General features: G+C 48.8%; 1 protein-coding gene across 7 annotated transcripts in view; it reads left to right on the forward strand.

Moving 5' to 3' along the window:
• SLC66A2 (solute carrier family 66 member 2) overlaps nt 1-22,269 on the forward strand; it is a 48,925-nt gene that overhangs the window by 10,131 nt on the left and 16,525 nt on the right. For 4 of the 7 annotated variants that reach the window (XM_011753982.3, XM_011753983.3, XM_071085799.1 and 1 more), the window contains 2 exons: nt 8,217-8,270; nt 21,212-21,428. The exons of 1 other annotated variant lie outside the window; for it this stretch is intronic. In XM_011753982.3, coding sequence (XP_011752284.1) covers nt 8,217-8,270; nt 21,212-21,428 — 271 coding nt within the window. The remainder of the gene's footprint in view (nt 1-8,216; nt 8,271-21,211; nt 21,429-22,269) is intronic. 2 more of the 7 variants (XM_011753984.3, XM_024795220.2) reach the window with 1 other exon arrangement.

The following is a 22,269-nucleotide window of genomic DNA, read 5'->3' on the forward strand; positions in this document are numbered from 1 at the left end:
GAGGGCCAGCCAGCCGAGAGAACAGTTTGTGCCTAAGATGCCCAATGCATTGCTGGATGTTCCTGCTGCCCTCGGGCTCTGGACATGAGGCCAGACCTTGTGACCTTGTTGAAGGTGGCCTGACACGAGGTCCCAGAGACGGCAGGTTGTGAGTGTCTAGGCAGTGCAACCAGCGTGGAGTTTAATGTGAATGTATGTTGGAACACTGGGACACCCCTAGAAGCGGCATCGTAAGCTCCCCACCCACATTCATTTTACCAGCAGGTGCGCTCTCGTCTCATCAGAGGAGCGTTGGATAAGAAGGGAGTGGGATGGTGGATGCCTGGCATTCTGTGTCACTTCTTCCAAAGGAGTACTTCTCTTCTGGTTACCCAGGATGAGTTAAAAACGTGAGTCCCTGTTTCCAGAGCTAGGCCTGGAATCCGAATTTTAAACACCCTCCGTGGGTGGGCAGAATAATGGCCCCGAGAGAAATCCATGCCCTGATCCTGGGAACCTATGACGTGCTACTGTACATGGCGGAGAGACTCTTGAGGGGGGCTGGTCCTGGATTATCTGGTGGCCTCACCTAATTCCAGGGGTCCTCAGACATGACAAGGGCCGCAGACGAGATGGTCAGGTGCTGGAGCTGAGGGCCCGGCTCTCTGCCGTGGGTCGGCCGTCGCTTCACAGGCAGCAGAGCCCCCAACCACAGGGAGCGGAGTTCTGCCCATACTTGAATGAGTAGGAGACACAGCCTTGGTTTTAGTCTAGGAGACCATTGGGCCTCTGGCCTCCAGAATTAAGATAATCAGCCTGCGTTATGGCTGCCTCTTTTGTGGTACCTTGTTACGGAGGCGATAGGAAGCTGGGGCACCCTTTCCTCAAGGCCTGGAGTATTTGGGAAGCAGTCCAGGGCTGCTGTGAGGGGATGAGGGCTGGGCTCCTGGGGTCAGCCTGGGTGCCCCGTGCCTGCCCTCCCCTTGGGGAGGACTGAGAACCAAGCTGCATGACTCCTGGGCCCCAAATGACTTCAGGTGGGAAGTCCACTCCTGAACTCTGTGTCCTGGGGTGTAGCTGTGTGTGGTTAAGAATTCTTGAGATTTACATCTGCAGCACTCTTCATATTGGAGTCCAGTTTGAGTTTATGCACGTCCATGTCCCCTTGGTGGACAGGCCCAGACCTGTTCCTACAGGGCGCCTTGATGAAAGGTGTGAGCTCATGTCCTCTCATCTGCCAGGAGAGGCAAGGGCAAGGCAGGAACATCGCTGAAGTTCAGACTGAAAGCTCTGGCTTCTGGCCACCCGATCTGTAGCTCCTGCAGCACGGCCCCGTGCCAGGCAAGGTGGCCAGCCTCGTCTTCCTGTCAGCAGCGTCACCTCGAAGGGAAGGTTATTGGCTCTGAACATGTTCTGTTTTTCTTTCTTTCTTTTTTTTTTTTTTTCAAGCTTTTAAGTTCAGGGGTACATGTGCAGGTTTCTTATATAGGTAAATTGCTTGTCCCGGGGGTTTGGTGTACAGATTATTTCCCTAACTCCTGAACTCCTGACCTCAAGTGGGATCCACCCACCCTGGCCTCCCAAAATGCTGGCGTTACAGGCGTGAGCCACCGCACCCGGCCAGTGTACAGATGATTTCATCACCCAGGTATTAAGCCTAGTACCCATTGGTTATTTTTCCTGGTCCTCTCCCTCCTCCTGCTCTCCACGCTCCGACAGGCCCTAGTGGCTGCTGTTCCCCTCTACGTGTCCATGTGTCCTCATCATTTAGCTCCCACTTACATGTGAGAACGTGCGGCATTTGGTTTTCTGTTCCCGTGTTAGTTTGCTAAGGATGATGACCTGCAGCTCCATCCATGTTCCTCTAAAGGACATGCTCTTGTTCTTTTTTGTGGCTGCGTAGTATTCCGTGGTGTACATGTACCACGTTTTCTTCATCCAGAAGAAAGTCTAGATGATTTTCATTGATGGGCATTTAGGTTAATTCCAAGTCTTTGCTAGTGTGAATGGTGCTGCAGTGAACATACATGTGCATGTGTCTATAATAGAATGATTTATATTCCTGGGGTTTATACCCAGTAACGGGATTGTTGGGTTGAATGGTATTTCTGGTCTTTGAGGAATCGCCACACCGTCTTCTGCAATGGTCGAACTGATCTACACTCCCACCAACAGTATATACTGTTCCTTTTTCTTCACAACCTCACCAGCATCTGTTATTTTTTTTGACTTTTTATTAACAGCCATTCTGACTGGTGTGAGATGGCATCTCATTGTGGTTTTGATTTGTATTTCTCTAACGATCAGTGACGTTGAGCTTTTTTTCATATGCTTTTTAGCCACATGTATGTCTTCTTTTGAAAAGTGTTCATGTCCTTTGCCCACTTTTTAATGGGTTATTCGTGTTTTTCTTGTAAACTTAAGTTCTTTATAGTTGCTGGATATTAGACCTTTGTCAGATGCGTAGTTTGCAAAAATTTTCTCCCATCTGTAGGTTGTCTGTTTGCTCTGTTGATAGTTTCTTTTGCTATGCAGAAGCTCTTTAGTTTAATTAGATCCCATTTGTCAATTACTGCTTTTGCCAAGCACATTCTTGAGCCTCACCCTAAGGGTGAGGACATGCCAAGGGGGACCATGGGCCTTGGGAGGCACAATTCTTGGCAGACTGATGAGGACGTGAAAATAACTTATGAGGAAACGTTTGAATCACTACATTTCACTGTGCTCGTGGATAGTCAGATGACCTAAGGAAATAAAAGTGTAAATGTTTTCCAGCTATCTTTTATAGGGATTTTAAGTTTTGAAGGTCACAAATTCAGTGTGAAAGTTAATATAAAAGAAACATAAATGGTATTGAGAAAGAGTAGATTACTTAAACAATTAAATGCATTATTTGTTGTCTGAATTATAAACAACAGTGCATGCTCATGGTAGACATTTGGGGAAGACAGATATAAAGTAAAACAACTTCTGGCCGGGCACGGTGGCTCATGCCTGTAATCCCAGCACTTTGGGAGGCCAAGGTGGGCAGATCACGAGGTCAGGAGTTCGAGACCAGCCTGGCCAACATGGTGAAACCCTGTCTCTACTAAAGATACAAAAAATTAGCTGGGCGTGGTGACGCATGCCAGTAATCCCAGCTACTCAGAAGGCTGAGGTGGGAGAATCACTTGAACCCAGGAGGTGAAGGTTGCAGTGAGCCAAGATTGGGCCATTGCACTGCAGCCTGGACCACAGGGCGAGACTCCATCTTAAAAAACAAAACAAAACAAAAAACCACCTTCCACCCCACCCTCCAGAGGTGACTACTTTGAACGCCATGGCATGCCTCCAAGTCTCTTCCTTTTTTTCTTCTACAGTCTCCTTTCACAAAATTGGCATAAATTTCAAAATTGTGACCAGACTTTAAAAAGAAACCCTCATTCCACTGAGACGTTTTCCCACGCCCTTTTTCGTTGTGAGTCAGGGTTGGGGCCTGATCACTCCGTCATCTCCCTCATCTCCCGTCTCCCTCATCACTGGAGGGAGATGACCCACAGGGCCCTGAGTGCCCAGCCTGAGGAAGGCAGGGCCGGTGCCCTGGGCAGAGCTGAGCCTCTTGGCCAGGCCATGGCTGACTGCGGTTGGGAGTGAGTGCACACCTGTCTCTCGTGTCCTGGGTTATTTCTTTTCAGCTTTCACTTTGCATTATGGAGAATTTCAAGTGTTTACCAAGTAGGTGGGGTGGTATACAGCCCTGAGGGTGGTGGGACCCACAGTTGCATTCAGGTCTCCTTCCTGCAGGTTTTTCTTTTTTTTTTTTTTTTGAGACAGGGTCTCACTATGTTGCCCAGGCTGGAGTGCAGTGGTGGTATCAGAGCTCATTATTGCCTTGAATTCCTGGGCTCTAGCCAAGCGATCCTCCCACCTCAGCTTCCCAAAGCATTGAAGTTACAGGTGTGAGCCCTTGTGCCTGGCAGTATATACGTTTTTGTTGTTTAAAAATCTGTAGGTTCTCCCTTAACTCCTCTCGACTTTGCCCGTGGTCTGTATTAGCGGCATCTTAACGAGATTGCTGACTGCTCCTGCAGGCTGAGTTTTGGGAAGCCCCACAGTGGAGATGGCACTCCTGGTGTTTCCTCCTGTCTTTATGTCCTTGGAGTGTAGACAAGGAAAAGGTGTTCTGTCCTTGACTTTTTCTGTGAAAGAGCATTTTAAAAAAACAGTGGACCCAGAGGCCCGATCAGATCCAGGTTTGGTTCTTGTGTTTTGCAGGATGGCTGCATCGTTCTACAGGAGGTGTGTGCGGTCGGCGGCCACTGGGGGGCTCATGTTGAGGCCGTGAGCTGCAGGATGTTTGTGGTCTGTTTTTTTTTTTTTTTTTTTTTTGGAGACGGAGTTTCACCCTTGTTGCCCAGGCTGGAGTGCAATGGCGCGATCTCAGCTCACAGCAACCTCCGCTTCCTCAGCTCAAGCAATTCTCCTGCCTCAGCCTCCCAGGTAGCTGGGATTACAGGCATGCACCACCATGCCCGGCTAATTTTGTATTTTTTTTAGTAGAGACAGGGTTTCTCCATGTTGGTCAGGCTGGTCTCGAACTCCCGACCTCAGGTGATCTGCCCGCCTCGGCCTCCCAAAGTGCTGGGATTACAGGCATGAGCCACCACGCCCGGCAAAGTGTGACTGTGGTCTGTTAGCTGGAGCCCCTCTGCAGAGAAACGGGCTGGTAGCCATTGTTCAGCTGTCCACAGGTGTAATTTATAAAGGAAATGCAGGTCTCTCTCTTTACCGGTTTTCACAGTTGGTTCCCTAGCATCTTGCAGTGGTGAGTGCATGTTTCTGAGTCATTCTGAACACGGGAAGTGGACGTTTGGTGGTTACTGGATTATCAAACTTGTTAAAGCTCCAGTTCTTCCCTCTGGCCGGGGAGCCGCGTCAGGTGCTGTTGGGCCCTTTCCACGCAGCATGAGGGGTCTCTACACAGGATGTGGTATAACAAGGTACTTGTGTGGCAGCTACGTCTCCTGCCCCAGACCTAGAACCCGTCGTTCTTCCAAGGAGCGCTGGTATCTGGGACACAGTGTTTGGAGACCACAGCCTGGGCGTGCATGAGGGTTGGCCTACAGGTTGAGTTTCTGGCTTTTTCAGTGGCTGGAGCTAGGGAGTGTTTTTTGGTGAGGTGAAATACTTCATGAGTGGACACCAATTCTTCCCATTTTACTTCAAACCTCTAGGCCTGGCCGCGTTGCTTAGCCTGAGGTCTGCCTCCCTTCTGCCCTGTACCAACTCCCTTCCTCAAGGACCCCACAAATAATGGAATGTGGCATCCTCATGCCTCCCTTAGTCCTCTGTGTGTGCGGCAGTCTGAGGGTCACCATGCCGGCACCAGCCTCCCGGTGACTGAAAACGTTTGTTTTATTGGGGGTGGGGGTTTATATGCTCAGGATTGCACATCCTCAGGGCACTTCCCGCTGGGGACAGAGGTCAGGTCACTGCTGCATGTTATGTCACCGGGAAACAAACGCACCTTGTCAGGGGTACACCAGCAACTGGATACATGGGGTCATTTGTTTCATTTTAAATATTTGCTTTTATAAAGTTTAACTTTGTTTTATCATGTACTTTTTTCCTTTTAAGTTCCTCTTAGGGGTTAGTTGAGAAATAATTGTCTGTGGCTCAAAGTCGGTGGTTTAATTTACTTCATATTTCTCCCAAATCTCAACCCTCAGAGTTCTAGGCTGGAGGCCAGGGAGAGGGAGTGGCTGCTGGTTAGTCGAGGGGTTTTTTTGGGGGTGCTGAAGATGTCCTAAAATTAGATAGTGATGGTGTTTGCACAACTGTGGATATCCTAAAAACCATTGAATTGTATGCTTTAAACAGGTGAGTTAGTTATAGCTCAGGAAACCTGGAAAACGTGTTGCATGTAGGGGTCGTGTGCCATCTTGCATGCATTTTCAGGGGTTTATTGAGATTCTTGGACGTCACGTTAGGAATCCCTGTGTCTGCCTGTGTACCTCCCATTGCGGGCTTGCCTGGGCCACTGTGACCATGTGCTCTTCCCTGGTCCCAGGCTGGCTGACGCCTCCCTGTCACTGTCACCCCTGCACTCCCCAATACACGCCGTACCGACAGGGTACGGTGCAAACCTTTCTTCATGTGCTGACAGAAGCGGTCTCCAGTTGTGACATGGACCAAAGTCCCAGGACGCAGGTGATGGCCTCTGTGGCCCAGCCATCCTCCTTCCTGCCAGCCCTGTGGACTTGTCCTGTCTCTCTTGTTCCAGTCTCTTTGGCTACTCCACAAGTTACCCCAGATCTTAGGACTTGGAAGGACAACAATTATTTTGCTCGTGAGTGCATTTTGGGTGGAACTTGGCAAGAACAGCTGCTCTCTGCTGTCCTCAATCTGGGGAGCTCAAAGGCTAGGGCTGCAGCCCTTGAAGCTCATTCTCTTGCTTTCTCTCTCTCCCTTATTCACTCTTTGGCATGGCTGGTGCTGGCCATCTCCTGGGACCTCCACCCGGGCTCTGCTGGGACACCCACCAAGGCCTCCTCATGAGACCTGGGCTTCCTCACAACATGGCCAGGTCCCAAGGGGGAGCTTCCTGGGAAAGCAGGTGGAAGCTGTATCTTTTTTATGACCTAAGTCTTGGAAATCACAGCATTGCTTCTGTGGACTGGAGTGGTCACAAGCCCACCTGTGATCAAGGGGAGAAGACACGGACACCACCTCCCAGTGCCGAGTGTCGAGGAAAAGGAAGATGTTGCTGGGCCCTCTTTTTATCTGGTCTGGAGGACGTGTTCAACACAGATTTGTGGAAATGTGTGACTGTTGAAAATGTTCCTGGCAGCTCTCTCAGCGTCAGAACTCTTTGTATTCCGTCCTACACAAACATGGATCTGATCACACTGCTTTCCAGGCAAGGAGCCCAGGTGGCTTGAGGGTGTGCCCAGGACACAGCCTGGTGTGGAAGGGTCCAGCCTCTGCATCCTGAACCATGCCTTCTTCTCCAGCCTGCCAGCTGGCTGCCTCCCACCCTTGCCTGTTCACAGTCACACCTGGATGTGAGAAGGGAAACAGCATAGACCGAGCAGTCCTGCCTTGGGTGATCCCTCCCTCCCTCCCTCCCTCCCACCCTCCCTCCCTCCCACCCCTTGCGGATCTTGGTCTTTAGAAGAGGCACCAGTGGAGAAGGATATTGTCTAAATCAAAGCAACAGATGGGATGAGCTGAGGGACATAGAATCCAAGAAGGAGTGTTGGGGGAGCCTGGGGGAGAGGAGACTGCACTTTGTGTGCTGCGTTGGTTTATAAAACCCTCAAATTTGGTAGAAATATTGCAGTTCCTGCCTTGTGAGTGGAATAACACCCTAAGTCCAAGTAGCAGAGGGCAGAGGGCAGAGGTTAGAGGTCATCTTGTATTTGCTTTTAGCTGTTCACTTGCAAAATTTCCATTTTAAGTCTACATTGCCTGGAGCAGGCAACACACAACCTTTGATCCCACTTGTGCTTTCGGATCCCAGGACTCATTTGAGTCTCTTGTTTATCAACCGTTTTCAATCCCAAACCCCACGGGGCTTCCCAGGAGCCACCTAGAGGCTGCAGTGTTTTCCAGGACCTTGGCTACTGTCTTGTCCTGGGGCTGCGCAGATGGGGAGGTTGGCTCATAACCTGTCATTGCAGGTGCTGGGCCCTGGAGGGTGCTGGGTCCCTGTCACATCGTCCCTGTGTCTCTGTCTGTGCAGAGGTGCTTGTCAAGTGCACATGTGGAACCAGCCATCCTTTTACAGCAGAGTGTACTCTGAAAACAGCTTCATCAGGCAGCCTTCTGAAGGGCTTTGACCTGGGGCAGCTGTATTGCCACCGAAGCTTGCATACAGCCAAGTTTCTAGGAAAAGGGGAGCAGGATCTGTCTGGCTGCTTTCTGTTGGCACAGCACGCTTGTGGCGGGCTCCGTGCTGCCTTTCTCCTGAGAGATTAAATGGAAACGTGGTAACTTTTAATTTTTGGCTCAGTTTTTCTCCCATTCTCCCCATTCACTTTTTTATGATGTTGGAAGAGCTTAGGTTTGCAGAAAAATAGTTCAGAAAGTGGATTTTCTAATGCACAAAACCAAAATCTTATGATCTTTCTGTTCTAGTTTTTTTTTTTTTAAAGAAATGCAAAAAGTTCTGAGAACACAGCTGTTGACCTGCGTTAAAACCAGTCTGTTTCTGTCTTTTTCCCCTTTCTGTTTCTGTCTCACTTTTTAACGTGTAGCTGCAGATAGCAAGGATGAAGAAGTCAAGGTCGCCCCCAGGCGGTCCTTCCTGGGTATGTACCCTGCGCGTGCACCGCCCGCCGCGCGTTCCTTTCGCCTCATTCCTGCAGCTGTGCTTCCTCCTGTCATTGCTTCCATCTGTGCATGTGTGTACGTCATCTTTACCAAGTGTGGCTGAGTCTACAGCAAACTAATCAACCCCTAGCTCTGCTGTTTTCAAGCATGAAGTAGTTCTTAGAAGCCTATCCATGTTCTTCTGTGTGTGGGGAGATGGGGGTGGGAAGGGGAAGAGGGAGGGAGACAGGAAGGGAGGAGAAAATTTTAGATGACAAATTTTGGACTTTGTTAAATTTATTCCAAAGTATTTTATCCTTTTTGATGCTATTGTGAATGGAAATGTTTTCTTAATTTCAGTTCTGCTTGTTCATTGCTACTTTATAGAAATGTAATTGATCATTGCATGTTGATCTTGCATCATGCAATTCTGGTGAACTGGTTTGTTCTAAGAGTTGTTTAGTAGATTCTCTATATATGATTCTGTCATTTGCAAACAGAGATGGTTTTAATTCTTCCTTACCAGCTTAGTTGCTTTTATTTCTTTTTATTGTTTAATTATCCTGGTTATAAGCAGTGAGAGTGGATGTACCTATCTTATTCTTCATTTTAGTGAGAAAGCATTCCATCTTTCACCACTAAGTATGATGTTAGTCAATGGATTTTCCATAGTTGCCCTTCATTAGGTTAAGGCAGTTCCCTTTTATTTGAGTTTGTTGGGTGTTTTTATAATAAGAGTTAGAGTTTGCCAAATGCTTTTCTGTGTCTGTTGAGATGATCATGTGGGTTTTGTTTTTTATTCTACTATGATGATGTATTACCTTGATGAATTTTTGTGTGTTGAACCAACCTTGCATTCTTGGGATAAATTCATGTGGTCATGGTGTCTAACGCTTTTTATCTGTTGCTGGATTTTATTTGCTGGTATTGTATTGGGGATTTTTTGTATCTGTATTCATAAAAGATAATGGTCTGTAGTTTTCTTGTGATGACTTTTTCTAGATTTAGTTCTAGGATAATACTGGCCTTATAAAATAAGTTGGGAAATGTTCCCCTCCTTTTCTGTCTTTTTAGAGTTTGCAAAGGGTTGATACTAATTCCTCTTTAAATATTTTTAGAGTTATCCATTGAAGCCATCTGGGCTTGGGCTTTTCTTTGTGGAAAGTTTTAAAATTACGAATTCGATCTCTTGTTATAAGTCTATTCAGATTTTTTGTTTCTTTGTAAGTCAGTTTTGGTAGTTTGTATTGGAATTTTTCCATTTCACCTAAGTTATCTAATTTGTTGACATATAATTTTTCTTAGTATTCCCTTAGAATCCTTTGTATTTTTGGAAAGTCGTTAGTCATGGTTCCTTTTTTATTCCTGACTTAAGTAATTTTATCCCCTCCTTTCCTTTCTTTTTTTGGTCAGTCTAGCTAAAAATTTGTCAATTTTTTGTTCTTGTCAAATAACAAACTTTTAAAAAGGTGTTTCTTTTTCTTTTATTTCTTTCTTCCTTTTTTTTTTTTTTAACACAACACATACACATCGCCCATCAAAGAACCAATTTTTGGTTTTGTTGATTTTCTTTATTGCTTTTCTATTCTCTACTTTATTTCACTCTAATCTTTCTTTCCTTATGCTTGCTTTGGGTTTAATTTACCTTTTTCTTAAGGTGGAGGTTAGGTCATTGATTTTTTTTCTTTCTTCCTTTCTAATGTAGTTATTGACAGCCATAATTTCTCTCTAAGCAGGTGCTTTACCTGTGTCCTATACTTTGGTGTGTTGTGTTTTCGTTTTCATGCACCTTAAAGTATTTTAAAATATACTCCAAGGTTTCTTCTTTGACCCTTTTATTATTTAGGAATGTGCTAACTTCCACATATTTGTGAATATCCCAAAATGTCTTCTGTTATTGATTTCAAATTTATTTCCTTTATAGTTGTAGAATATACTCTGTATTATTCCAGTAGTTTTATTTATTTTTAAAAAATTTTTGGAGACAGAGTCTTGCTCTGTTGGCTGTGGTGTGACTTTGGCTCACTGCAACCTACGTCTCCTGAGTTCAAGCAATTCCCGTGCCTCAGCCTCCCGAGTAGCTGGGACTACAGGTGCGTGCCACTGCACCTGGCCAATTTTTTGTATTTTTTATAGAGACAGCGTTTCACCATGTTGACCAGGCTGGTCTCGAACTCCTGAGCGCAGGTGACCCACCCACCTCAGCCTCCCAAAGAACTAGGATTACAGGCACGAGCCACCACGCCCAGCCAGATTCCAGTACTTTTAAATAGAGGCATATCTTATGGCGTAGCATATGATCTATCTTGGAGAATATTTGATGTCCATTTTGCTGTGGTTGGGTGAAGGTGGAGGGTTGTCTGTTAGGTCAAGTCTACAATTTCTTTATTATTGTTCTGTGTAGTTGTTATGTCTATTACTAAATGTAGGTGTGGAAGTCCATAAGTATTTTTGAATTATCTTTTTCTCTTTTCACTTCTGTCAGTTTTTGCCTGATGTATTTTGGGGCTTTGTTGTTTGTTAGGGACGTATATGCATATTTTCTGTTTTGATGTCTGTTTCTTCTGATGTTAGTGTCATCACATGCACATCTCCTGTGGTTGCCATTCGATATATTCTTTCCGTTGTTTTACTTTTAACTTTCTTATATCTTTGAATTTAAAATGAGTCTTCCATATACATACAATGGATCTTTAAAAAAATCCATTGTGGCATTCTGCCCTCTGATTTGATTATTTCATTTACACCAAATGTTGTATGTTCAGATTTACATCTGCTGCTTTACTTTTGTTTTCTGTATATATATCCCTTGCCTTTTCCCCTTAGCTGTTGCTCCTTCACAGCTTCCTTTTGTATTAAGTATTTTCTAATGTAACATTTTAATTCCTTTAAATAATGTTTTCTGAATTATTTTCTTAGTAGTTACTTGAAGGCTTACAACATGCATCTTGACTTACCAGAATCTACTTCAGATTTATACTAATTCCAGTGACAGGAACCTTACTCCTACATGGTTCAATTTCCTCCTCCCTTTTTAAATGGTATGATTATTATACATATTATGTCTACATATATTACAACCTAGCAATATATTTTTCTGATTGTTCCTTTATATACATTTTATGTCATTCAAGAACTTGAGGCTGGGCACGGTGGCTCACGCCTGTAATCCCAGCACTTTGGGAGGCCAAGGTGGACGGATCACGAGGTCAGGAGATGGAGACTATCCTGGCTAACATGGTGAAACCCCATCTCTATTAAAAAAATACAAAAAAATTAGCTGGGCATGGTGGCGGGCACGTGTAGTCCCAGCTACTCAGGAGGCTGAGGCAGGAGAATGGCGTGAACCCGGGAGGTGGAGCTTGCGGTGAGCCGAGATTGCGCCACTGCACTCCAGCCTGGGCGACAGAGCGAGACTCCATCTCAAAAACAAACAAACAAACAAAAAGAACTTGAGAGAAGAAAGGAGAACAAACATATGGAGTTATTATATTAACCTTATTTACCATTTGTAGTTCCTTTTATTTCTTTCTGAGACTGAGTGCCATCTACAGTCATTTTCTTTCTCTAATACAGTTTTGATCCCATCCATCTCATTTGTGCTATTGATATTATTGTCAGTTATATTACATTTCTTTAGGGTAAAGTCCCCGAACAATACGATGCATATTGTTTTATGCAGTTACATTTTAAGTCAACTAAGAGAGGAAAGGAGAAGAAATGTGCACCGATATCACCTTTTATAATAACTGACATCATCGTCTTTATACTCTTTTTTTATGTTGATTTGAATTGCTTCTGATGTTACTTGTTTTCAGCATGAAAAACTTGTTTTCTGTAAGGTGTGCCTACTAGCAACAGATTCTCTCAGTTCTTGTTTATCTGGGAATCTTTATTTTCCCCTTATTTTTTAAAAAATGTTTTACTAGATATAAGAATCTTAGTTGATGATTTTTTTTTCTTTTCAGTGCTTTGAATATGTTATTCCACTGCCCTCTGGACTCCATTGTTTCTGATGAGAAGTCAGCTGTTAATCTTATTGGGGTTTCCTTGTAAGTGATAAATTATTTTTCTCTTGCTACTTTCTAGATTTTGTCTTTGTTTTTTGGCATTCATTATTTAGACTGATGTGTCAGGGTGTGGATCTCTTTATCAGGCTTGCAATTTGTTGAGCTTCTTGGGTGTGTAGATTAATATTTTCATCATATTTGGGAAGTTTTCAAAAGTCATTATCTCCTTGAATATTTTTTTCTGCTCCCCTCTCTCCTCTCCTCAAGCTCACCCATTCTGCATGTGCCCGTGCCCTTTCCTGTCATCCCATCTTTCTCTGAGACTGTGTTCTTTTTTCTTAATTCCATTTTCTGTTTGTTCTTTAGGTTGCATAATCTTTATTGATCTTTTTTTGAATTCACTGATTCTTCTGCCAACTCAATCTATTGTTGAGCCCTTATAGTGAGTTTTAAAATTTCAGTTGTGCTTTGCAACATCAGAATTTCCACTTGGTTTTTTTTTGTTTTTTTTTGTTTTTTTTTGTTTTTAGAATTTCTGTCTCTTTATTGATAATCTCTGTGTGATCAATTGTTGTCATCATATTTTCTTTTAATTCTTTATGCATGGATCCCTTTAGTTATTTGAACATATTTATAATAGTTGTTTTAAAGTCTTTTTCTACTGAGTCCAACACTTGTGCCTCTTCAAAAGCAGTTTGTGTCCTGCTTTTTTTCCTCTTCTGTTTCTTTGTATAACTCATTTTGTTTTGTTATTGCAAGTTGGACATTTTAGGTAAACTATAGTAGCAGCTGTGGATACGGATTCCCCCACCTGGGGGAAGGATGACTTACTGTTTGCTTGTTTGTTTTGTGATTTGGCTGGACTAGTGCAGTCTCTGGACCTCTTCTCTCTCAGGTGTGGTGGTTCTGGCTGGCCGTGACCCTCCCTGATCTTCCTGTTAAGCTTCTGGTGGTCAAACCAGCTGTTGGCCTCCACTCACTGGTGGCTGCCGGCTGATTTGATGATGTCCCGGGGGATGTATTCCCCACAGCTGAGCAGGGTGGCCACTGAGGCCACTGTTTGGTGGTGGTTCAGTCCCCAGGAGGGCTTCTCTTGGCTGTCCTTTCTGGTTCTGTTTCATAAACTTTGAGCTCATCATGGAGCTTCTAGCTCCTCTTAGTTGCTGGCTGCCGAGGTCTCTGTTGTTTTTGTTAGCATCCTTACACTTGAACTTGCACCTGCTCTAAGTAGGGCGTCCCTCTAGGGAGAGCTGTGGAGCTCCCTATCCTGATACTGCCATCCCCAGGACAGAACCTCTGGACCTCTGAGGGTGACAGCTCTGCTCTCAGTGGTGCACGGGAAGTGGGTGGTTGCCTCTGGTCTTCTTAGTTTGCCCCTGCTTGTGTGGAACCTCTCCCAGTGAGCAAGCTGAGGCAGGGACAAGGGATGCTCAGTGTCCTCTGCCCCTGCGCCATGGGTGGGGGCTGAGTTGGGGAAGGGAGCCTGGGCAGACAGGAGCTGAGTAGGCGACGAAGAGCTCGGGTGCCTGCCACTGCCGCAGTGGTCCTGGGGAAGAGGGAGCCCATCTTCTCAGTTGCCTGCTGGGAGGACAGCTTTTGTCACGTGGGGATGGGGAAGCAGGTTGTGACTCAAGTGTCACAAAGTTGCTGTTCCTGCTGCCACTGAGGTGGTTTTCTTGGATAAGTTTTTCTCCATTCGCCGTGTGTCCCTAAGACACGTTAGGGACTTTCAGTGAGTGCTGTTTGTAATGTTTACCATCGCAGTGGTTTTGCTGGAGAGGGTCTGTGGAGAACCTCGCACTGCTGTTCTGGAAGAGCCTCTGCCGTCTCTGTTGTTTCTGACCGGGCTGAAACCCTGCTGGCTGGAAGTGTGAAGAATGTTTCAGGCTGGGAGAGCAACACTCTTGTGTTTTTGTTCAACGGCTGCATTGAGTAAACGCAGCAGCCGAGCATCGTTTGTGGGGTGTGTCGCGGAGGAACTCCTGGAACTGTCCTGAAGGCCTCTTCAGAAGTAGGTAGCCCAAAACTTTCATTTTAAAGTGACTTGGGGAAAATGTTTATTCCAGTGCCATCCAGGCTGGGGCCTTTCTGGGCCGTTTCTGCTGTGTATGACGATGTGTTTGTGTCCTGATTTCGGGCAGAAGCCGTTCAGGCTGGAGGGCCATGGCTCCCGGGGCTGCGGTGACAGCCCAGCGCCTCACCTCTCTCACCTGTCCACCGTTGGGTGCCCCGCTGAGCACACTCTGAGCACATGAGGGGCCCGGAGATGTCAATTAGGATAAAGGGGGAAAAAGGCTCCTGAAAAGGAGAGGAGGCTGAGAGCAGGCAAGGCCGCCCGGCAGGGCCCATCTGGCTCCTCTCTCCCAGGGCCTCCCTGGCTCTGGCTGAGGTGACTGCAGGAATGTGAGTCTCAGCAGCTGTTAGGGCAGTGTGGCGGCGAGCGCTTGTCTGTCTGTGTAGCCTGGGGTTTGGACGTGGACGCCTGTCTCGGCAGTTGCTTGATTTGTCCTTGCCGAGTGGGAGGGTGTTTGTTTCCCAGGGTCCTCTTTGGAAGCCAGCACGGCTCCCCACTCCCGCTCTGGCCCTGGACGTGCTCCGTCCCCACGCTGTCTGTCCCATTCACCCGGGTTGGGGTGGGGGCTCTGTCACTCACCGGGGTTGGGGCGGGGGCTCTGTCACTCTCCGAGGGTCTCTGGTGTGGGTCTCTCTGAGTCGTCCTCTGGCCCCAGCTGTGCCATCTCCCTGTCCCTGTTGCCGCCTGCTGCACAGGTGGCAGGATTAGAGGGGGTCAGCGAGGCCAATGCCGGTCTCGAAGGCTAAGAAGGGCGTTCATACTCATTCTGCAGCAGGTGGTGCGGCTGTCTTTGTTAAAATCCTTTCGTGTCCCTGATCCTTAGGATAAAGTAAAAGTGGGCCCTGGTGGCCTCAGGGGCCTCCTGTCTGTGCTGTAGTCCTCCTCCCGAATGTAGCCTGCGCCCCTCAGGTCCCCCTGATGAGCCCCTGTGCGCCCGCCCGGGGTCCTGCTGAGCCCTGCCTGCAGCTCCGGGCCTGGGTGGTGCCTGTTAGCTCCACTCCCAGGTGGCTGGGCCGTTTCCAAGGACAGGCTCTGCCTGCTCAGCTGGAGTGGGGTGGAGAAGCAGACGCAGCAGGTGGGGCTGGTGCCTGCCTGGAAGGGCAGCTCACAGGAGGCCAAGTGAGCCTGGAACAGGGATTTGAAGGAAGTGGGAGGTTGTTTTGTTTTTTCATGGAGAGTCGATTTGTATTTTTAAAAATATTGAAACAGTCACAAAGTTAAAGTGGGAGCGTGATACAGTTTAGTTGCTGGGACTGGCCGTCACTCCAGGGAGCACCAAAGTGCTTAAAAGAACAGTTTCTGGCCGGGCGCGGTGGCTAACGCCTGTAATCCCAGCACTTTGGGAGGCCGAGGCAGGCGGATCACGAAGTCAGGAGATCGAGACCATCCTGGCTAACACGGTGAAACCCCGTGTCTACCAAAAATACAAAAAAATTATCTGGGCGTGGTGGCAGCACCGGTAGTCCCAGCTACTCGGGAGGCTGAGGCAGGAGAATGGCGGGAACCCGGGAGGCAGAGTTTGCAGTGAGCCGAGATCACGCCACCGCACTCCAGCCTGGGTGACAGAGCGAGACTCCGTCTCAAAAAAAAAAAAAAAGTTTCTTTGCCAACACTCGTGGTCAGTAACCTGTAACAGAGCTACAACTAGGAAAACTGGAGTGGTAGTAGCCACTTATTTAAGAAGTCATTCAGGTAAGCAGCTGCACCGTCTGTACTCCTTAAGTAGCAAAGAAGCTGTTACAGTCTTCTGAAAACTATCACTATGAGTGCTATAATTCTGAATGTAATGTCTCAATTAGAATTCATGCAAGAACCCTGAAAAAAAAAAAAAAAAAGCAATTTCCTCCCCTCCAGAATGTCCCTGAGCAGTGTGGCCAAGGAGGCTCCGTGGCCCTGTGAAAGTCACCCTGTGGCTCTGGGGTGGAGCTCAGCGTTACTGAGACGCCATTCACGTCCTGTGAGCACCCACTGAGTGTGTGATCTGTGAGTCCCGAGGGTGCCTGCAGTGGTCTGATGCGCCCAGGTTCATGCCTCATGGCAGTTCTCCATTCAGTGTTCGAAACCAGTGCTGTGATGCCCTCCAGCCGTCCCAGTCCCAACAGGAAGCTCTCTAGCATTCTCTTTCCCTGTCACGTTTGTTACTGGAAAGGGCTCCCCACCCAGACCCCAGGAGAGGACTCTTGGGTCTCGTGCAAGAAAGAATTTGAGGTGAGTCCATAAAGTGAAAGCAGGTTTATTAGGGAGGTAAAGGAATAAGAGAATGGCTCCTTCATAGGCAGAGCACCCCAAAGGCTGCTGGTCGCCCATTTTTATGGTGATTTCTTGATGGTATGCTAAACAAGGGGTGGAATATTCATGCTCCCCTTTTTAGACCGTATAGGGTAGCTTCCTGATGTTGCCACAGCATCTGTAAACTGTCATGGCGCTGGTGGGGGTGCAGCAGTGAGGACGACCAGAGGTCACTCTCGTGGCCATCTTGGTTTTGGTGGGTTTTAGCCGGCTTCTTTACTGCCAGCTGCTTTATCAGCAAGGTCTTTAGGACCTGTATCTTGTGCCGACCTCCTGTCTCATCCTGTGATTAAGAATGCCTGACCGTCTGGGAACGCAGCCCAGTGGGCCTCAGCCTCATCTTACCCAGCCCCTGTTAACGATGGAGTTGCTCTTGCTTCAATGCCTTGGACCCGTTGGCTGTCAGATCCTCTTACACCAGGCTCTCTCATGTGCTCCTGTGGACATGAAAACACGACCTGATGAGAAATCGGATCTTTCTTGCCCGTTAGGAGACAGTCTCCTGGTGCACATTCCCCAAGTGGTAAAATAGCTTTTTAATCCAGGAGCAGTTGGACTGATGGAGACTGAGAGCTGGTCTGTTCCCACGGGGCTCCCCGTGGGGGTTGCCGGAAGAGATCTGTCTGTGAGTTGAGGGCAGCCGCGCCCATGCAGTGGAAGGTTCTGAGGATCAGCTGTTCCCTGCAGGCAGCTGAGGGTCCCAAGAGCTCAGTGCATGCCAGGGTGGGCCTCTGGTGAGCCCCCCAGGCCTGGAAACATTTGTTTAGCATTAAATGCCTCGTTTTCAAGCCTTATCTTTGGTACCGCTAATCTAGAAACACATCTCAGGAAGTCACAGTGTGTGAGTCTGCACTGCCAACTGTCAGCTGTTCTCTCAGCACCTTGCGTGGCCACGGGTGTGCGTCCTAATTGTGTTCTTGCCCTTTTGTTTTTGTTCTCAGAGCCCCTCCTCTCCCGCAGCCGCCTGCCCTCTTGGATTTCTGTCGGACTCAGCAGTGCAGGGGCCTGGCTGCTTTGGAAAGGGGAGTGCCCTGCCCTCCCGGGTCCCTCAGGATAGGGCCAGCTCTTCCGGGAGGACTGCCAGGCGCCTCTCTCTTCTTTATTCGCTGATTTAAAACTATTAATGAAACTCTCCTGACACAGGAATCTCTCAGAAGTGTGGAAAATGTTCTTTTCCACCTGACAGATCAGGAGTCTCCGTGTCCACAAGGTGTCTCCCATGTCCTCTGACTTCTCCAGACTGAACTTAGAAATCTCATTTCCCACTGTCTGAGCCACCCCAGGTCAGCTTCAGCCAACGTTTTCCTTACCCAGCTCCTCCCCACCACCTGCTCCAATTCCCCAGCTCATGTGAGCTGACAGCTAATGGTAGATGGCTGCTAAATTTATTTCAAATTGTCCTGGATACAAATGACAGCACCTTAATTCCCAGACTTGGAGTTGAAGGAACTATTTTCAACTTCAGCATCAGAAAATGCTGAATAAGTATTTACTAATAAGTAGATACTTATTAATAAAATAAGTAGATACTTATACCTGCATCTTTCAGTATAAGACAAATGATACACGTTAAAATTTTTTATTTTGTTGTTAAAATTAGAGATATAATTTACATAACATAAAATTCACCATTTTATCACCATTTAAAAGTACACAATTTGGTGGTTTTCAGTGTATTTACAGAGTTGCGCAGCCATCACCGCTGTCTCGTTAGGGAGCCTTTCATCACGCCCAAAGAAACCCCTTTGAACCAGTTTCCTTCTTTTTCCCAAGTTCCGTCTTCCCCCAGCCCCGACGGCTGCTCATCTGCTGTCTGTGCACTCGCCTGTGCTGGACACTTCATAGGAACAGACTCGTTAGCGTGTGGTTCCTGCGTCTGGCTTCTGTCACTTGGTGTCCTGTTTCAGGGTCCAGCCGTGTTGTTGCATGAATCTGCCCTTTCTTCCTTTTTGTGGCCAAGTAATATTCCACCGTGCACCAGGCCACGCTGTTTGGAAATCTGCCCTCACCTGCAACCCGCACATCTCAGCGGCCTTGCCTCGTGCTTCTCACCCTGCTGTCCCTCTGCCACCCTCGGGAGCCCCTCCGCCGGCCCATGAGTGGTAAATGCACGAATTGAGGGTGTTTGGGGTGTGCGATCAAGCTCGCCAGTGCCTTTTTTTTTTTGGAGACCAGGTCCCACTCTGTCACTCAGGCTGTAGTGCAGTGGCACAGCCATGGCTCACTACAGCCTTGAACTCCTGGGCTCAAGGGATCATCCTGCTTCAGCTTCCCAAGTAGCTGGGATCACAGGTGCGCACCACCACGCCCTGCTCATTTTTTATGTTTTTGTAAAGATGGAATCTCACTATGTTCAAGACCTCCTGGACTCAAGTGATTCTCCCACCTCATCCTCCCAAGGTACTGGGATGACAGGTGTGAGCCACTGCACCTAGCCATGTTGTAGATTTTGATGAAGTCCAGTTTATCTTTTATTTTTCTTTTGTTGCCTGTGCTTTTGGTGTTACAGGTAAAAATTCATTGACACGTCCAATGTCTTGAAGTGTTTCTTCATGTTTTCTTCTGAGAGTTTTAGTTTCAGGTCTTATTTTTAGGTTTTTGATCCGTTTTGAGTTAAATTTCGTATATGGTATAAGGTAAGTGTCCAGGTTCATTCTTTTCTCAGAAACTGTTTAGTGAGGATTTTCTGTTAGTCATTTGCTGATTGACTCCTTTCTAGGGAAACTAAAATAGAAAGGTCTCCCACAGATGGACCTTGGATGTGGTTTTCCCAAGTCCCTTAAACCCTCACCCTCCCGTCCACCACCTGCCCATCCACTGCCTGCCCATCCACCGCCTGCCCATCCATGACCCCACCTGTCCACAGCCCCCCTGCCTGCCTGTCCATGGCCTGCCCATCCGCCACCCACCTGTCCATAGCCCGCCTGTCCACCGCCTGCCCATTCACGGTCTCGCTGCCTGTCCGTCCACCACCTACCTATCCACCGCCCACCCGTCCATGGCGCCCCCATCCACCACCCGCCCATCCATGGCCCCCCTGTCCACAGTATCCTGCTCAGCCCCCCTCACTGCAGCTGGGTTTCTTCATGAAATACACGTGAGCCCACGCCCTGCCGTGTTCTGGGAGGTGCCGCACACCGTGCCCATCCTTCCTCTGGCCTTGCCTCCTGTGCGGCCCCTTTCCAGCTCGGATGCTGAGCAGCGTCTCACTCGGAGGGAGTGTGGAGCCGGAAGTGGGGCACAGATCTAGGGTCCAGGGGGACAGGGAGAAGGTGCACAGCCTGGCCACCCCTGCCCTCACTGCACTGCCAGCCCCACAGGCAGCCAGCCCCCGACACCCCTGGCCTCTCTGCCCTCTGATGCCCCCAATCCCCCCTAACCTCACCACACTCCAACCCTCCCAATCCCTCTAACCTCACCCCTCAGCACCCCCAACTCCCTTGACTTCACCACCTCCCATCACCCCACCTGTGCAGCCCATGCCCTGGCCCTGGTGCTGTAAGGACGGGTCAATTGCAGGCACATCACACGCCTTGCAGGCTTCTTGGCAGGTTTGTCTCCATTCACCTTTTCCCTGCAGCTGTGTCCCCCGGACAGCACATGTTCACCTGCCTCCTTTAAGTTGCTAATTTCTGTGAGTGCTTATGAGTATATTTTCTACAGAATACATCATCTAGCAAATGACATCGTGCAGGAGGGATACGGTACGGATTTACTGAGCCTCACTGCCTGAGGCGTGTTGTAGAACTCAAGGTCAACTCGTTGAATCCCCAGAATGTCCTAGGGGTGGTCCCTGTCTCTTCCCGGTAACATCTGAGGAACAGGAGACCGTAGTTAACCTGAGGAGGGCTGCGCCCCAACCAGGCCTCAGATTCCAGTGCTGGGCATTCCCTGCACTGTCCCGCTTCTCAGAGAGTAAGATTAATTTGAAGAATTTTAGTTTTTTTTTTTTAAAGAGACAAGTGTCTAAGCTGGCCTCAACTCCTGGGCTCAAGTGATCCTCCCTCCTCGGCCCCTGAATAGCTGGGACTATAGGTGCCCACTGCACCTGTCCTGACGTCAGCGTCTTTTACGTTGAGTTAATATTTGTACCAAGGCTCTTTCAGGGGGGTGTGATCAAGATTACATGGCTCCTCTGACCCTGACCTCTCACTGGGTCCCCGTCTCCCTGACCTTGACCTCTCACTGGGTCCCCATCTCCCTGACCTTGACCTCTCCCTCGGTTCCGGTCTCTCCTCACTGACCCTGACCTCTCGCTGGGTCCCCGTCTCCCTGACCTTGACCTCTCCCTCGGTTCCCGTCTCTCTTCACTGACCCTGACCTCTTACTCAGTTCCCAAGTTCCCGTCTCTCCTCCTGACTCTGATCTCTTGCTTGGTTCCCGTCTCCTCACTGACCCTGATCTCTTTCTTGGTTCCCGTCTCTCCTCTTACCTTGACCTCTCCCTCAGTTCCTGTCTCTCCTCCTCTGACCCTGATCTCTTGCTTGGTTCCTGTCTCTCCTCACTGACCTCGACCCCTCACCTGGATCCTAAGTTGTGCTGAGGCTGCTTCTCCCTCTCGCCCTAGACTTCGACCCCCACCACTTCTGGCAGTGGAGCAGCTTCTCGGACTATGTGCAGTGCGTCCTGGCCTTCACGGGCGTGGCAGGCTACATCACCTACCTGTCCATTGACTCCACCCTGTTTGTGGAGACCCTGGGCTTCCTGGCCGTGCTGACCGAAGCCATGCTGGGCGTGCCGCAGCTTTACCGCAACCACCGCCACCAGTCCACGGAGGGCATGAGGTAGGCCGGGGATGCTGCCATGGGAGCGTCACTGCCCCAGAGGCACCACATGGCTGCAGGTTTGGTAAAAATCAAACGCCTGTGTGACTGGCTGTGTATTTCCCATGTTGACCTGTGAAGCTGCCGGTTAAAGAATAGTCAGGTTTATAGGCCTTGGCCCCTTGATCTTGTGTTGGAGCAGATGAGCTTGTGTGGGCCACGTGGGGGCAGCCGAGACCCTGTTGCCGGCACTCTACCCAGCACGGGGTTGGGAGCTGTTCCTTCAGGGCCGTTGAGGCAGAACCTTCCAGTGGGAGGGATGTCCGAGTGCCTGGCCACACGGGGCAGAGCAGGCTCGGCCCACCACGCCAGGAGGAGTGCAGGGCAGCCAGCCTGGCCCAGGGTCAGGGCGGGTCTGATGGGGCAGGGAAGGTGGTGTGGGGGCTGCCTTGGACACTGTCCTCGGTCTCTCCCCACTGGGCCCAGCATGGCCTCTGGCCTCTGAGGTATGTGGTAGAAGGCTGGGCAGGCTGATGTTCGGAACCATAGACCACGCCTGGGCGCCCTGCACCAGTGCGTGCTGGGACACCCCCGTGACCGCCAGGGATAGGGCACGATGTAAGCAGCACGATTCCCACGGGCTCAATCAAGGTCCTGGATGGAAACCACATTGTAATAAAAACAGATCTGCTTGCTGCGGCAGCGGCAGAAAACTCTCGTCCTTCACACCTTCAATACCCAGGCCCGCTCCTCACTGAGGACCCCCCCCGGTGCCCGCTCCTCACTGAGGACCCCCCCCGGTGCCCGCTCCTCACTGAGGACCCCCCCCGGTGCCCGCTCCTCACTGAGGACCCCCCCCGGT

This window comes from Macaca nemestrina, chromosome 19 (assembly GCF_043159975.1).
Source record: "Macaca nemestrina isolate mMacNem1 chromosome 19, mMacNem.hap1, whole genome shotgun sequence".
Lineage (NCBI taxonomy): Eukaryota > Metazoa > Chordata > Mammalia > Primates > Cercopithecidae > Macaca > Macaca nemestrina.